Genomic DNA, 15,822 nt, shown 5'->3' with positions numbered 1-15,822 from the left:
AGTTTGGCCTGATCTAAACTTATCTCCACGGGCGAATGAGGAGCGAGGAAATAATTTCTCCCCTAGTTTACTTAATCCACAAGCTGAGTGGTAAACTTCAATTTTCCTTTGTGTTACGATGTTTATTTTTATGTAATGAATTTGTATTAAAACTCATATATTCCACAAGAGGTACCGACCAGATATGAATTTTACAATTTATGAACCTACGCCCAGTTGGAATATGCCTAGTTTTGGTGTGTTGGATCATGGTGGTTCATCCGGGAGTCATCATCAATAGGATAATGTCCATCATGGGATATCAACACATTATGATTTGTAAATGAAGTGATAAAGCTATATGTAAAGTTTGGATCAATTTGAGATTCATTATTTTATTGGTTATGCAGTGAAAACGAGCAACTTGAAGGTCCTTTCCTTACTCAATTTCCCGAAGATGACATATTTAATCGGGATCTGGCAGATGCGCAGAGTCAGGAAGAGAATAGTGATTATGATAACAATGCTGATGAGTCTGGAGATGATACACCCTTCCCTGATGAGTGTGATAATGAGGAGGAAGAGAATGCTGAACCTGATTTGACGAGGGAGCATGCTCCACCTCCCGTTAGACCAAGAGTGTACGAGTCCCACATGCCGTTTCATTCAAGAGAGATTCCCTACCTTGATCAGTTGCCAAGTATGCCGGATGTGGATGCCCTCACAAGGGATCTTGATGAAATTCGGACAGTAATGTGGGATGAATCTAGAGAAACGGTACTGTCAAAGGGCATGCTTTTTGCTAATAAAGCGCGCCTACACAGGGCGGTGCGAATGTACAACATAAAAGAGCATCGTAAAATCGTGGTTCATGAGTTATCTCCGGATGTATATAAGGTTATTTGTCGTAAATGGTTATGGGTTGTGGGTAAACATGTGGGTTGTGGGTGCGAGGAAGCTGGAAAACAATATGTGGGTTGTGGGTAAATACATTGGCACCCACAATTGTGAAATGGACACATTCAGTGGGAATCATTTTAACTTGAATGTTGACTTGATTTCTCTTGTCTTGATTCCACACATTGAAGCGTCCATAAGGTATAATATTAAAGAGTGTATAACATCTGTCCACAAGGTATATGGGTGTACTATTACCAAGAGAAAGGCATTTCTCGGGCGCAAATGTGCGTTTGAAATTGTTTATGGTAACTGGGATAAGTCATTTGCATCTCTACCCGGGTATATGGCCGCATTGCAACACTTTAACCCCGGGACTATTGTTGAATGGAAGCTTGAGCGGAGTCCGAGAATACCAGAACACATATTCAGATATGTGTTCTGGGCATTTAAACCAGCCATTGATGGTTTTGTGCATTGTCGGCCGGTAATATCCATAGACGACACCCATATCTATGGAAAGTATGATATTAAGTTGTTGATCGCCATTGCAGTAGATGCTAATGGAAGTATATTTCCTCTAGCATTTGCTATTTGTGCCAATGAAAGCCAAGAGACGTGGACATTATTTTTGAACCACTTGAAGGAGCAGGTTGTCAGACAACGTTAAGGTATTTGTCTAATATCGGATCGTCATGGCAGTATTTTAAGTTCTGTACAGAATTTGCGTGCATGGCAGGAACCGTATACCTACCACCGTTACTGTGTGATACACATGAAGGCCAACTTCTATAGGGCTCATCCGAATAAGGACTTGCATGATTTAATGTGAATGGCTTCTACAGAGCACCAAGAGTGTAAATTCAGGAGGCGAATGGAATTGATCAGGCAGGAAGACCAAGGAGCCTATACTTGGTTGATGCGACATGAGCTTGACAAGTGGACTTTGCATGCGGATGGTGGCAGAAGATGGAGAATTCTGACTGCAAATGTGTTAGAGATTTCAACGGGTTATTGAAGTATGCACGTGGATTCCCTGTCACTACCATGGTGCGGATGTCATTCAAGATGATGGCGGAGAGGTTTGTTGAAAGGTCTAGAGCTACATCTTTATTGATCGAAAGGGGTGTTGAATTCATGCCAATACCAATGAAAAGATTTGAGAAATATAGGAAGCGAGCACAGTGACATTCAATTTTGCAATATTGCAATGAGCGAAATATTTTTGAAGTTCGCACCGCTATCCATCACCACCGGGGGAATAATACACACACCGTCAATGAAGCCAGAAGGTTATGCTCCTGTGGTAAATGGTCCATCTATCACATGTCATGGTCACACGCCATTAAGTGCTTTCAACTTACAGGTTTCGCGACAATGATATACATTGATAAAGAATATAGTGTTGCTGTATAATTAAACACCTATAGCGGACAGCTGCAGCCAGTGGGTGCTAAGCATTATTGGCTGCCAGAACCATCTAAAATGGTGTGTAACCAGGAGTATGTGCGTCAACGACAAGTGCAGAAAAGAACACGTATACAGAACCAAATGGATGTTAGTGATACCATTTATGCGCGTAAATGTGGCATATGTTCCCAAACAGGACACGACCGCCGTAAATGTCCTTCAGTTGGTTTGGGTAGCGGTGGTAATTCAGCTCCCGGTGGAAGTTCATCCAATGTGCCAATTTAAATGTATGTAAATGTTCAGTTTGTAAAATGTATGAAATAAAATTATGATTCCAATGGGGTTAAATCCAATTGATATTTAGCATTATTACCTCAGTACAACAATTTAACATACATCCCAAGAAAAAGAAATAGTAGTCATTTGCCGTTATCGTCGCTGTCTGGCACGATTTCAATGTCACTGTCTTCATCTTCTTCGTGAACATCGTGTACGCACCCTTCGGGACCGAGGGCATCGTAATCTAGGCCCCAATTGACACACATTTCTCGTATTTCATCGCTATCATCAATAAGACCACTTGCTTGATTTCTACAAGAATATGGGACTCCGACGTCCAACGTCTGTGGTAGAAACTTAGGTAGTCCCTCCTACTCGACAACTATTGGGAAAACATGATAATCATTGTCTCTTTGCAATTTTTCATTTTTGAATAAATCCCAGTACTAATCCTCCGTTATTCCCAGGCAGTTAAGATCATCCATTGCATGATGAACAGCTAGTGGATTTTCCATCTATAGAATCATTATCATGCCAAACATATTATGCCACCAAAGGGCGTTATGTGTATTGTCTTATCGACCTGAAAAGCTGTATTGTACCCTAAAGAATCATTATCATGCGAAACATAGCGCGCCCACCAAAGGGCGTTATGTGTATTGTCTTGTTGACCTGAAAAGCTACCGTTCTGGAAAAGCTGTATTGTACCATAAAGAATCATTATCACGCGATACATAGCGCGCCACCAAAGGGCGTTATATGTACTGTCTTGTCGACCTGAAAAAGTTGATGTTCTGCAAAAGCTGTCTTATACCCTAAAGAATCATTATCACTCGCTTCATAGCGCGCCACCATAGGGCGTTATGTGTATTGTCTTGTCGACCTGAAAAAGCTGATGTTCTGAAAAAACTGTCTTGTACCCTAAAGAATCATTATTACGCGAAACATAGTGTGCCACCAAAAGGCGTTATGTGTAGTATCTTGCCTATAAAAGCCTAGTGCATTTTTGTTATTATTTGCGCTTAACCAAAACAAATAGAAAACCATTCCATAAAATTTTCATTATTCTTGCATTAAGAAATGTCTGGACGCAATGACGTACCAAGGTGTTATTGCGGCAAACGTGCGATTTTGAAGCCATGTTGGTCATATAGTAATATGGGGTGCAGACACTGGATATGTCAACAACATGTAAGTTATTATTTTGGAAAAAGAGTTTGTTAATATTTTTTATATAACATGTTAACTAATAGTGTTGTGTTATAATCCCCATTGGTAGGACAGAAATCAATGTAGATTTGAAGAATGGTATGATGAACCCATTAACAAGGAATACTACAAATCATGTTTGTAGTATGTTTGGAATATGATCGGTGAATACGTACTCCAGATCTTTAAACTACAATAACAACTTGCGGCAGTACAGGAGAAACTAAAAGAGGCAGAAGAAGAAAAAAATAGGTTGGAAGAGCAATTTAAGTGGTTGAAGCACGGAATAATAGGCGATAGTAACTAAACAAACACATGGATGTGTTGAGTGTAGTATTTTATCTTTATGTTTTACGTGTCATGTATTTTCATTAATTGTACCGAATTTAAATTATGTTAAGTTGTTGTTTTTGTTTTTGTGTTGTAGTATTTAACTAATAAATAACCCGAGAAATATAAACACATACGCAAATAATGTAAAACATAAATAATGTTGCTAATATATACTGAATGTCATATGTACAGATAATAAAAAATGCCAATGTGTCCCACAGCCTGTATGCTTTAAAGCATTGGCTGGCCTGAGGCACATCCCATCCCGCCCGGCTACACTATCAGGATCATCCTCATCACGTCGCCTCTTTATCGGAGGATGAGCTTCAGCATGATCGTCGATAAGGCTGGCAGGCTCGGTCCAGCAGTAACCTACAGAATAATAAGATATTTTATTATATATTACTAATGTACGTGTTAGCTAAAAATTTTTTAATGATCTTACCATGGTCTCGGCGGGCTCCTCAATATAATCATCCATCTCAGCCATGTCAGTATCGCATAAAGTAGCCTCCGTGACGGGCGAGGATGATGTCTTTAAAAAAAAATAAAAACGCTATAGATATTGATGACTAATCAATGAGATAAAAATAAATATAAATAATAGTAATACAAAAAAACCTGCACCTGTGAAAGATCTTCGGCATCCCTCGATGATGACCCATAACTCAGTCTGCGCCCACTATGCACATCTCGTGTCGGACGATCATCAACAACCCTCGATGGCTCTGGGGGACCAGGAAAGTACTTATCCCACTCTTGTCGCATAATGGTCGTGCCCGCGATCAACAATGGAGCTGACGAGTACACCTGTGAAGTCCCTGGCGTTAGCTGAAGGCTGAATGACGGCATATCATGAGGAGCATTGTCTGGCTCAGGGTGGTCACCCGGATGATCAACTCCAAAATCCTCAACAGGTGGCTCAACGCCCCGTTGTTGGGGACCACGTCCCCACTGACCACCACAACCTCGTGGGACACCTCTTTCTCTCTGGGCACGCCTGCCACGTCGATCACGTTCAGGCTCCACTACTGGCCCAGGATGGTACTGCTCTGGCAGCAGATAATTAGCCTCGTGTCCTAAGCGCTCGTCATCTCGGGCTCGCCTCCATGTCCGGGAAGCCAGATCTGTAACCTGGCAGCCATACTCATGCAAAGCGGCCGCTCCCTCGCCGGTATACTGCTGCATCTGCAGCCCTAACTGGTAGAACAGATGTAAGCCAATAGCCTGCACAACATGTAAAATATTAATTACGGAACGCTTGGTTAACGTTATAAGTAAGTATAACAGATAACATATCAGTGCCTCATACCTCCCGGTGTATGGAATGTACCGACCGCCGGCGTGATGAACGAGATTCCCGATGAAAAGTCGGGTAACGCTGTGGTACCAGACCATATACTCATGCTCACCATCCGTATGCTTTGGTGGAGGGGGTGGCGGAATCAGGTCATGCCAACGGTCCCAAATATCAATCTGCACCTCTAGCCAGGCCACGTATGTCTGGTCAACCTTGGAACGATCATCCCGCTAGCAATGTGTCCTAAGCCAAGCGGGCGGAGTAAGTACAAGCTGGGGTCGACCAAACTGGCGAAGGACTCGCTCAGTGGCATGATGCTCGACAATATCGAGACACATCAACGGGACGAAAGAGCTCCACATAAGTCGGCCGGTCGAGCAATAATCTTGCAAACCAGCTATTAGCTCGTCGTTATATGGCCTCCAAATGAACTATTAAGTAAAAACAGGAATCGTGATTATACGCAACACATATAAAGCCAGGCCAAGTAAACTTAAGTATACATGTACTTGCATGCCCGCCAACAAATCCAACAAATCCCTGCAATAGGGGAGATTATGTCGACCCTCGACCTCGCGTCCGTAGCCTCGCTTATCAACCCACCTCCTAGCTAAAGGGAGAAACGGTGGAGGTGGTGCATCCGGAGCGATGGGTGGTAGAGGTGGCTGCAATTGCAGGAACCGCTCCCAGGCCCAAACCTATACAATGTGGACGTAACATTTAAGGTATATTTTTACTATGTATGTTATAATCATGAAAATAATTGACTATGTTTTCACCTACAGCAACGGCAAAAACCCGGCAACATCTCGCTGGGTGCCCATGCTCGCCCGGCACATCTGCCTATACAAGAAACCAAGAACAGCTGCACCCCAGCTGTAACCAGGTTCTAGCCGCTCAAGATGATGAAGAGATCTCAAGCTGACTAGGTTTTCTCAAAGTGTTCGGGAACAATACCCCTCCAAACATAAGTAACAGCAATAACCTCGTGTACCGGTTAATATGAAGATCCGGTGTATCATCCGTAATGTCCGCATGCATCGCCTCCAGATGCAGCCGGACGGGCGTCAACTGTAGACGACTAGCCCCAACCAATATAGCCTCCTCCGCTGGCTGGAAACTGGTGAGCCGCTGCAACATCTCCAGGTATTGCAATCCCGTATAATCTCTGAGAGCATACGGTAAAGCTACAGGATGTCCATCAACCGGCAGCCCATACAGAACCTCCACGTCCTGAAGCATGATAGTAGCCTCGCCAATGGGTAAATGAAATGTGTGCGTCTCCGGTCGCCACCGCTCTATCAAAGCCGTGATCAACGATAAATCCAGCTGCAACCGGCCGATCTCAATAATCCTATAGAAACCCGTATCCTGAAGGCATCTGATTATACGGGGAATGGAGATGGTGGGCCAGGAGAAAGTCTCACATATCGTCTACTCGTCTAGCACGGAACGTCTGGGCCAATAACTGCCCCTCCCATATGTATGAAAACCTATGCTCGGCCTGTAGCAACAGTAGCTCTAGCGAGGCAGGTCCGGGATCCACATGCGGAACCTCCATGACGATTATTGTAAATTGAACAGTATTAATTAAAGTATATTTTTTTTTCATTGCTTAACATCTTTAATATTTTATATGTTAGTTTACTATTTAATATGTTTGTTTCTTATTTTATATGTTAGTTTATTGTTTTATATGTTAGTTTATTATTTTATATGTTTGTGTGTTACTCACCTATTTTTTACTATAATAAAATTAAAAAAATTAATTTTCATAACTATACAGGATTTAATTATTAAATATTCATATAACAATACTTAGTGTGAGTCCAAATGAACCACATTTTTATTCCGGACTCGATATTTGAAGCCCAGTTGCACCAAGGTATCCAATGTTCTTGTGTTCATGATGAGAAAATTTCTCCAATTTATCACTCAACAGGTCTGTTATTTTATATGTTAGTTTATTATTTTATATGTTTATTTGCTACTCACCTATTTTTTACTATAATAAAATTAAATAATTAATTTTCATAACTATACAGGATTTAATTATTAAATATTCATATAACAATACTTAGTTTGACAACTATTGTTATTTTCTAATGTTATTTTCTTACGTTTGTTGACTAGAATTCGAGAGATTTTGTGTTTGAACTATCAGTTTTTTTCAAATACTTTTGGGTTTAACAGATAATTAAATGATTAATTTCAATAACTACAAAGATACTATGCTAAAGGGCACTACATTTTACTACGCTAAAAGGGCACTACATTACAAATACGAGCACTACATTAGGGCACAAGATTTGGTAAATAAGGTCACATATTCATATATGTACAACAATAACATCTAAATAAGGTTAATTATTCCTAAAATAACAATTTATCTATTTTACTAGTATTTTAGCAAATAAATAATCTAAACCGAATAAAAATAAAAAATTAATTTAATCACAAAACAATAATGAAAAAACATATACCACAGTAAAAATTAACTAATTAACATTTTTTCTAACAACTAATAATAATTTCTCAATTATACTAATTATTTTAGCATACTAATAATATAATCTGGATAAAAAATAACAAATTAATTAAATCGCAAAATAATCACGAAATAACATAGAATACAGTAAAAAATAACTAATAGGCATTTTTTATACATGAGTTTTAACAAAAACTAAGTCGGAATATCTCGATTTTAATTTTCTGAAAACTTGAAGATTTAGTGATTTGGAGCCGAAATGAGCAATCCACTACGAGATAACGCCTTAGCTAGGATGTGAAACCGAGAATCTACACTTTTTGTGGGATCGATGGGCTCCAAGCGAGTTTTTTTACTTAAAAATTGGGGGGGGGGGAGGGGGAGGCGCTGTTGGGAGTTTTTAATTTGGGGGAGGGGGCGTTCTGTTTTGTTTGGGGAAGAAGATGGCCGGCTTATTTGTGTAGGTATAGCGCGCATATATAGAGCGCTATCGTATAGCGCAGTACATATGTGCACTATACCTTTCCGCCCATTTGAGTTCAAGTATAGCGCGGTATTTCACCGCGCTATACCTTAACGGACAAACGTGCAGTTAAGGTATAGTGCGGTGAAATACCGTGCTATATATATTATGGTTCCCAAGTTATTTTTTTTCTTCATATTTTGATTATTTGAATCCAAAAAAACCACATTTTTGTTTCGAATTCTACGTTAATGAAAGAGCAGCAAACAGTAGTGGTCAAATCCATGAGTTGAAACGGGTAATTCTCATGTGATGTGTCAAAAAAGCAAATGGGCTTTCACAAGAGAACAAGAACAAACTGAAGCGACAGCCAACAGTGGTATCACAAACCACTTTCAAACCAAGATATGGCATTAATCAATCAGTATAAACTATCACCATACGGTTCAAACAATAAACAAAATACCCGGCGAACAGGCGACACGAACTCATGAGTAATAACGTCCAAACAGAGCAAACAACCACAACCAAAGGCCTCAAATTGTTGGAGGAAGGCGCAAGAACAAGTGGCCGCAAAATACAGAGGTCGCCGGAAAGATAAGGTTTCATGTTTCTCTAGATCTTAGCTTCATTATCAAAGGCCAGCGGCGCTACTTCAACAGCGATGTCACCGGAATAGCACCAGCAACATCAAGAGAACATGACTTCGCCAGAGTCGACCGAAAAACACAGATCCGGTCAGATCTGTTTGCGTTCGAACAAATATAATTATTTTCGTCGGGTTTTGAGCAAAGCCATTAAGGAACAAACATGGGGGAAAAGAGAGGGGGAGATGAGAGAAGGGGTGAAGTCATGGCCGTCGCCGGTCATCACCTCCAGTGACGACAACCATGGAGAAGGCGCAAGCTTTGTCTCTCAAGGTTGAGGGAAAACAGATGAAAAATAAAGGGGGAAGCAGCTGTCTATTGAGAAGTGAGGGTGAGAGACAAAGGGGAGTCACCAAAAATGGAGATGCGACTGTTCTCTCTTGGAGTTGAGAGAGTCCCTTTTTGAGATAGGAGGCGGCTGAAGGCTACTAGACTCACATCAATGTAATATCATATCACATGACATGTCACATCAGTGTCATGGCGCGTCAATGTCTAGTCACATCAAATATCTTATCAAACAGATATTGACAGAACATTGAATTTGATCGGACTTGATCCGTATTTTAAAATTAATTCCACTGTCTTTCATATAATTACTAGACTGTGCTGTGAATTAAAATATAATTATTTAATTAGAATGTTTTGTAGTATTTACTCAAAAATATAACTACTACAATCGTATCGTAGTAATTATTATTTTATTTTTAAAAAGACAATAAACCGATAGAATATCCTAATGTTGAAAAATAGGACCGTTATAAATAAGTCTCTTAAAATTTAGAAAACCGCACAATAACGGTAGTATTTAACTAATTGCAATTAAATGATAAAAATTCTCATATTTTGTAAAAAAAAAAGAGTAATTATCAATAAATTGCATTAAAGCTAAATAATATACAAAAAAACTATATTTTTATCATTTTTTACTAGGACGCCTGTAGAAGTCAATTTTTAAAATACGAAGGGTCAAAATTGACTGTCAACGGTGATTATTCACGGGGATGGAAGTAACCCTATATAAACCAACCAGATTGTGTAAGCTATCAAGAACAAGAGGAAATTGGGAGGAGAAACATACCACAACATTGGGCCAATAAACGCAATTGAGAAGGGTCGATGGTAGAGCAATAATATAGAGAGCATACTGATGTGGTTGGGGTATGAACCAGGCAAGGGTCTTGGCCCAAAACTTCAAGGGATTACGGAACCAATACGACCACAATATCGTGGCATAACCTTTGGTCTCAGGTATGAATATACCGTGCAAGAATATCAAGATTAGACACCGATGTGGCTTGCCTCTTACTATTTATTGGAACAACCCATACCACACGCTGCACCAGACATTCTACGAGACTGATGTAATTTAGGGATCCGAGGAAGACGAAGTTTTGGCCGGTATGAGGAAGCTGTTTCTGGACGAGGAAGATATGGACTGCAGTGCAATCTTGGAGGAGGAGGAAGACCTTACCATTCACACAGTAGGAGAATGAGTTATTCTTAAGAACTGGACTGCTGCACCATCCCGGGCTCACCGAGTACCTGGGTAGCCTTGGCAGAATTAGCATGATTTATTTTAAAATTGTTTTTGAGCATTTAAGACATTTTCAGTATTTTGTTTTGAAATAATTTCTCGAGACATCGAGTCGTACTTGTTGACAATTTTAAGTTTTATTAATGCATTATTGTTTTTCATTTATTTATTATTATCTTTCTATATTCTTTTCAGCGTAATTATTACATATCCTGATGAACCTACGACTGTGACATGTAAGTGAGACAATGCAACATAAGGAAAGAGATTCGGATGACTTGGAAGATGATATAATACCTGAGGAAATTGTCAAAAAGGTAGAGAATTTTGAGAACAACCCAAAGTCCAATTTGGAAGAAATTGAGGCAGTTAACTTAGGAGATTCTAAAACAGTCAAAGAAACTCGTATTAGCATTCATCTATCGCCATCAGAGAAGGAATAGTACATCAGATTTCTAAAGGAATATGAGGATATTTTTGCATGGTCCTAAGACGACATGACTGGGTTAAGCATGCCCATAGTAGCTCACAAGCTACCTACTAACCCCATGTGTCCGTCGGTAAAGCAGAAGCTTAGGAAATTCAAGCCAGATATGAGTCTGAAGATAAATTAAAAGGTTACCAAGCAGTTCAAAGCCAAGGCCCTTCGAGTGGTCGAGTACCCAACCTGGCTAGCCAACATTGTGCCGGTTCCAAAGAAAGCTGGAAAAGTCAGAGTGTGCATTGACTATCGAGATCTGAACAGAGCAAGTCCTAGGGATGATTTTCCATTGTCCAGCATACAGATACAGACTAACAACTGCGCCAAGAATGAACTCCAATACTTTGTAAATTGTTTCGCAGGATATCACCAGATTTGGATGGATGAAGAAGACGCCAAAAAGATAGCCTTCGTCACGCCATGAGGAATATATTATTACAAAATGATGCCATTTGGTTTGAAGAATACTGGGGCTACTTACATGAGGGCCATGACTACTCTTTTCCACGATATGATACACAAAGAAATAGAGGTGTACGTGGATAACGTAATCATCAAATCTAAGAGAAGTTTTCGAATTACATAGCAGACCTGAGAAAGTTTTTTAACTGGCTTCAAAAGTACAATTTGAAGTTGTATCCGGCAAAATGTGCTTTCGGAGTCCCTACTGAAAAACTGCTGGGTTTCATCGTCAGTCACCGCGGTATTGAGCTAGACCTGTCAAAAATCAAAACTATTCAAGACTTGCCATCGCCAATGAACAAGAAGGATATGATGAGTTTTCTGGGATGCCTCAACTCTATCAGCCATTTTATAGCACAGTCAACGGTGATATATGAGTCGATCTTCAAAATACTAAGGAAAGATGTTGCAACGAGCTGGGCCGAAGAATGTCAAAAGGCTTTCGACAAAATCAAGGAGTACTTTTCTAAGCCGCCCGTGTTGGTCCCACCAGAACTCGGAAGACCTTTACTGTTATACTTATCCATGTTGGATGGAGCCTTTGGTTGCATCCTGGGGAAACATTATGAAATCGGGAGAAAAGAGCAGGCGATATACTATTTGAGTAAGAAGTTCACACCTTACGAGGCCCGATACTCTTTGCTGAAGCGCACCTGTTGTGCTTTGACATGGATAGCCCAAACATCGCGACACTACTTCTGCGCATACACTACATATCTCATATCAAGGATGGATCCACTAAAATACATCTTTTAGAACCCATGCCTACGGGTAAGTTAGCCATGTGGCAGATATTTCTAAGTGAGTTCGACATCATCTATATGACTCAGAAGGCGGTCAAGGGGCAAGCATTGTCAGATCAACTGGCGGAGAACCCCGTAGATGGAGAATACGAACTATTGAAGACGTAATTTCCCGATAAGAAAGTGTCGTTTGTGGGGGGAAGATATTGCTGAAACGTATGATGTTTGGAGGATGTTTTTCGACGGAGCCGGAAACTTCAAAGGAGTGGGCATCAAAGCTATTTTGGTATCAGAAATCGGTCAACACTAGTCGGTGTCCGCCAAGCTCAGGTTCCCATGCACAAAAAATATAGTAGAATATGAGGCTTGCATCTTGGGACTCAGACTGGCCATCGACATGAATATTCAAGAGTTACTAGTAATCGAAGATTCAGATCTACTAGTACACCAGGTACTTGGAGAATAGGCTACCAAGAACACTAAAATATTATCATACTTGCATTGTGTGCAAGATTTGATCAAGAGGTTCACAAAGATAGAATTCAAACATGTCTCGAGGATTCAGAACGAGTTCGCAGATGCGCTGGCTACCTTATCTTCCATGATACAACATCCAAACAAGAATTTCATTGATCCTATTCCGATAGAGATCCGTAAGCAGCTCGCTTATTCTGCTCATGTTCAAGAAGAGTTTGATAGAAATCCATGGTTTCACGATATCAAGAGAATACCCAGGAAATACTACACAATACCCAAGAAATACTACACACACTCAGAAGCACACGCTTCAAAGATTGGCCAACCACTTCTTTCTGAGCGGAGGAATTCGATATAGAAGTACTTCTGACTTGGGATTGCTGCGATGTGTCGATGCCAATGAGGCATCTAGATTGCTCGAAGAAATACACGCTGGAACCTATGGACCTCACACTACTAGAAAAATACAAATTTTCTAGGGAAATTTCCCACAGATATATTATCAGTGGCAGTTCCCACAGCAATTTAGAGAAACTCAGTGGGAAATGGAAGGGTTTTCTTTTACCTTTTTCTTTAAAACATTCCCACAGATTATAGGTGGAAATTATTTAGCACAAAAAAGTGTGCAATTTATTTCCCACCGAATCAGTGGGAAATACATTAGAAAAATTACTATGTAAAATTATTAAACTTTACCTAGTGAAACGGTGGGAATCTAAAGATAAAAAACTATTTTAATGTTCCCACAGATGCAGTGGAAAATGGAAGGGTTTTCTTTTATCTTTTTTTAAAAACGTTCCCACAGACTATAGGTGGGAATTATTTGGCGAAAAATAATATGTAATTTGTTTCCCACCGAATCAGTGGGGAATACATTAGAAAAATTACTATATAAAATTATTAAACTCTTCCCAGTGAAACGGTGGGAATCTAAAGATAAAAAATTATTTTAATGTTCCCACAAATGTAATGGGAAATTTAAAATTTTGAAATTTAAATTTTGGTCCAAAAAACCCGCGAGGTTAAAAGAATTTCACAAAAATAAAATGAATTTAATAAGACAATTCCCACAAATATTCCCAGTGAATCAGTGGGAATGTCTTTCCTATTATAGTACATCTCTTCTTCTTTCTTTTCATTTTCACTCTCATTTTCTCTCATTCTCTTCTTTGCAAATCCTCCATTCTTGTCCAAGGAACTTTCACTCATGTAAAATCAAAGGCAATATCATATCCACTCATGTAAAATCAAAGGTTAGAGGATTATTATTAGATTTTGAACTCGATTTAGCTTTATGAAGTGTGAAAGCTTTTCCTTTCATATAATAGTTGTAACCTTTTTGCAGAATACTTTCAAACAATCGTTGGAGGAGTTCATTGAAAGCCAACCAACCGATGATCCAGGAAAGCCAATCCAACCATCCCAGGAGAGTTATATGGACTTGCGAAATTTCAAACAATCGTTGGAGGAGTTCATTCAATTGGATAAGATTGAATGCTGAATTTTTTATTTGAGTGTTTAGTTGCATTATTGGTTTGTTGTATTTTCTGTTTTGGTTGGATATTTATGAAATGGATCAGAATCAATGCTGAATTTTGTATGTGAATATTTAATTGTATTTAGGCTTGTTGTTGGTGGTTGTATTTTTTGTTTGGTAGGTGGTGCAGTATAAAAAGTAGACAATGCACAAAAATATTTTCCAGACTTCCCACTGAATCTGTGGGAAGGTTCGTCCTTTTAGTTACAGATCTTGCGTGATTCCTACTGATATCGGTGGGGAAGTTCATACTTTTGTTTTCATTACATGCATTTTTCCCACCACTTCCCTCGCTAATATATTAAAATAATAAAAATTACTAATAATACTTCCCACGGATTGTTGATGGAAAACTTCATTATTTTTCCTATTAAATCTTAACTAGGAAAACCGTGGAAAACTTCCCACTACTTCTCTGGGAAGTTTTTTCCGACCAGGCCTTTTCTGGGTGATTCGTTTCGGTGGGAATGTGATGTGAAAACTCAATTTTTCCACTGATTTTGCTGTGGGAAAACCTGTGTTTCTAGTAGTGTCACATGAATGGGTTCGTTCTAGCCAATAAGATATTAAGGGCAGGGTATTTCTGGATGACTATGGAGACAAACTGCATCAAATATGTACAGAAGTGCCACCAATGCCAGGTACATGCTGATATGATACGGGTGCCACCCAACGAACTCAATGTAACGAGTTCACTGTTACACCCCATATTTTCGTACGTGAAAGTACGTCGTAAGTTAATTGATGTAAGCTCAGAAATGAGATCATCTTTGAAAGTACATAAAGTAAGTTCATCATGTTACCTTGAAGATTACAAATCTTTAAGATATGGATAACATGTACCAAGAGGGTTGAAAGGCTTAGAAGCTAAACAAATTGAAGAAAATAAGTTTCGTCGAAAGTCGACAAGTTGGGAATATTATAACATGTAATCTTGGGATAAGAATAGGGTTATTAACATTATAAGGAGGTTTTGTTATGAGTTATTTTAGGCTTATGATAGTCGTGTGTTACGTTTTTAAGTCAAGCGAGTTGTGGAACAAAAGTTGGCAAAGGTCATCACAAGTTACATTCATAAATGTGTTGAAAGTTAGGTCAAATGTAGTGGAGCTTTTCTCCCAATATACTTGGAATTACAGGATAATCCACATGTCAAATTGAAGATATACGAGTCTATTTTCTAACGCATTAAACCGTTTATTGATACAACATTGGATTAGAGATATTTTCAGTTTTGCGAGACTGCGCAGACTGCATAGGTGACAAGTAGGTGTGTCACTGAAGCTTTTTGAGCAATACATTTCATGTATTATATGATGTCTTTTTGTGCCATATTATATACTAAATTGAAAGTCTTGGAATGTAGTTTCCAATGCTTTTAACCGTTCATTTATACGACATTCAGATAAAAAGATATAAGCGTCGGAAAAAGGGCCAATGATAGGGTGCCAAACTAGCACCTCTTCGACTTTTCAAAAGTTGATATATTGAGGTCTTAGGTCGTCTTTATCTCCATTGTTCCATAGCACACGACCAGAGAACACCCATAAACATATCCTTAAGCTCTCTTCTAGGGTTTC

General features: G+C 39.3%; 1 protein-coding gene across 2 annotated transcripts; it reads right to left on the bottom strand.

The window, feature by feature from the left end:
- Positions 1-4,251: 4,251 nt before the first annotated feature.
- Positions 4,252-8,975, bottom strand: LOC107762882 (uncharacterized). 2 transcript variants are annotated; one of them, XM_016581282.2, is made up of 5 exons: positions 6,191-8,975; positions 5,420-6,105; positions 4,735-5,334; positions 4,553-4,642; positions 4,252-4,479 (listed from the first exon to the last, which is right to left on the bottom strand). In XM_016581282.2, exons 3-5 carry the CDS (start codon positions 5,293-5,295, stop codon positions 4,417-4,419), a joined length of 714 nt encoding a protein of 237 aa, XP_016436768.1. In that variant the 5' UTR covers positions 5,296-5,334; positions 5,420-6,105; positions 6,191-8,975; the 3' UTR covers positions 4,252-4,416. The 2 variants fall into 2 exon arrangements, with proteins under 2 accessions (XP_016436768.1, XP_016436769.1); XM_016581283.2 differs by having other exon boundaries at positions 6,187-8,453.
- Positions 8,976-15,822: the final 6,847 nt, after the last annotated feature.

The sequence above is a fragment of the Nicotiana tabacum genome, chromosome 15 (genome assembly GCF_000715075.1).
Source record: "Nicotiana tabacum cultivar K326 chromosome 15, ASM71507v2, whole genome shotgun sequence".
Taxonomy (NCBI): Eukaryota; Viridiplantae; Streptophyta; class Magnoliopsida; order Solanales; family Solanaceae; genus Nicotiana; species Nicotiana tabacum.
Note: the sequence above shows the minus strand (reverse complement) of the source record. Positions and strands in the feature narration are given on the sequence as shown.

What these genes read in the sequence shown, in the direction of transcription:
- LOC107762882 (XM_016581282.2), bottom strand. Translation starts at nt 5,295, where the DNA reads ATGCAGCAGTATACCGGCGAGGGAGCGGCCGCTTTGCATGAGTATGGC. An exon ending in ATGCCGAAGATCTTTCACAG is followed by an intron (nt 4,643 to 4,734) that starts GTGCAGGTTTTT and finishes TTTTTTTTAAAG; the next exon opens with ACATCATCCTCGCCCGTCAC. An exon ending in AGGAGCCCGCCGAGACCATG is followed by an intron (nt 4,480 to 4,552) that starts GTAAGATCATTA and finishes ATTATTCTGTAG; the next exon opens with GTTACTGCTGGACCGAGCCT.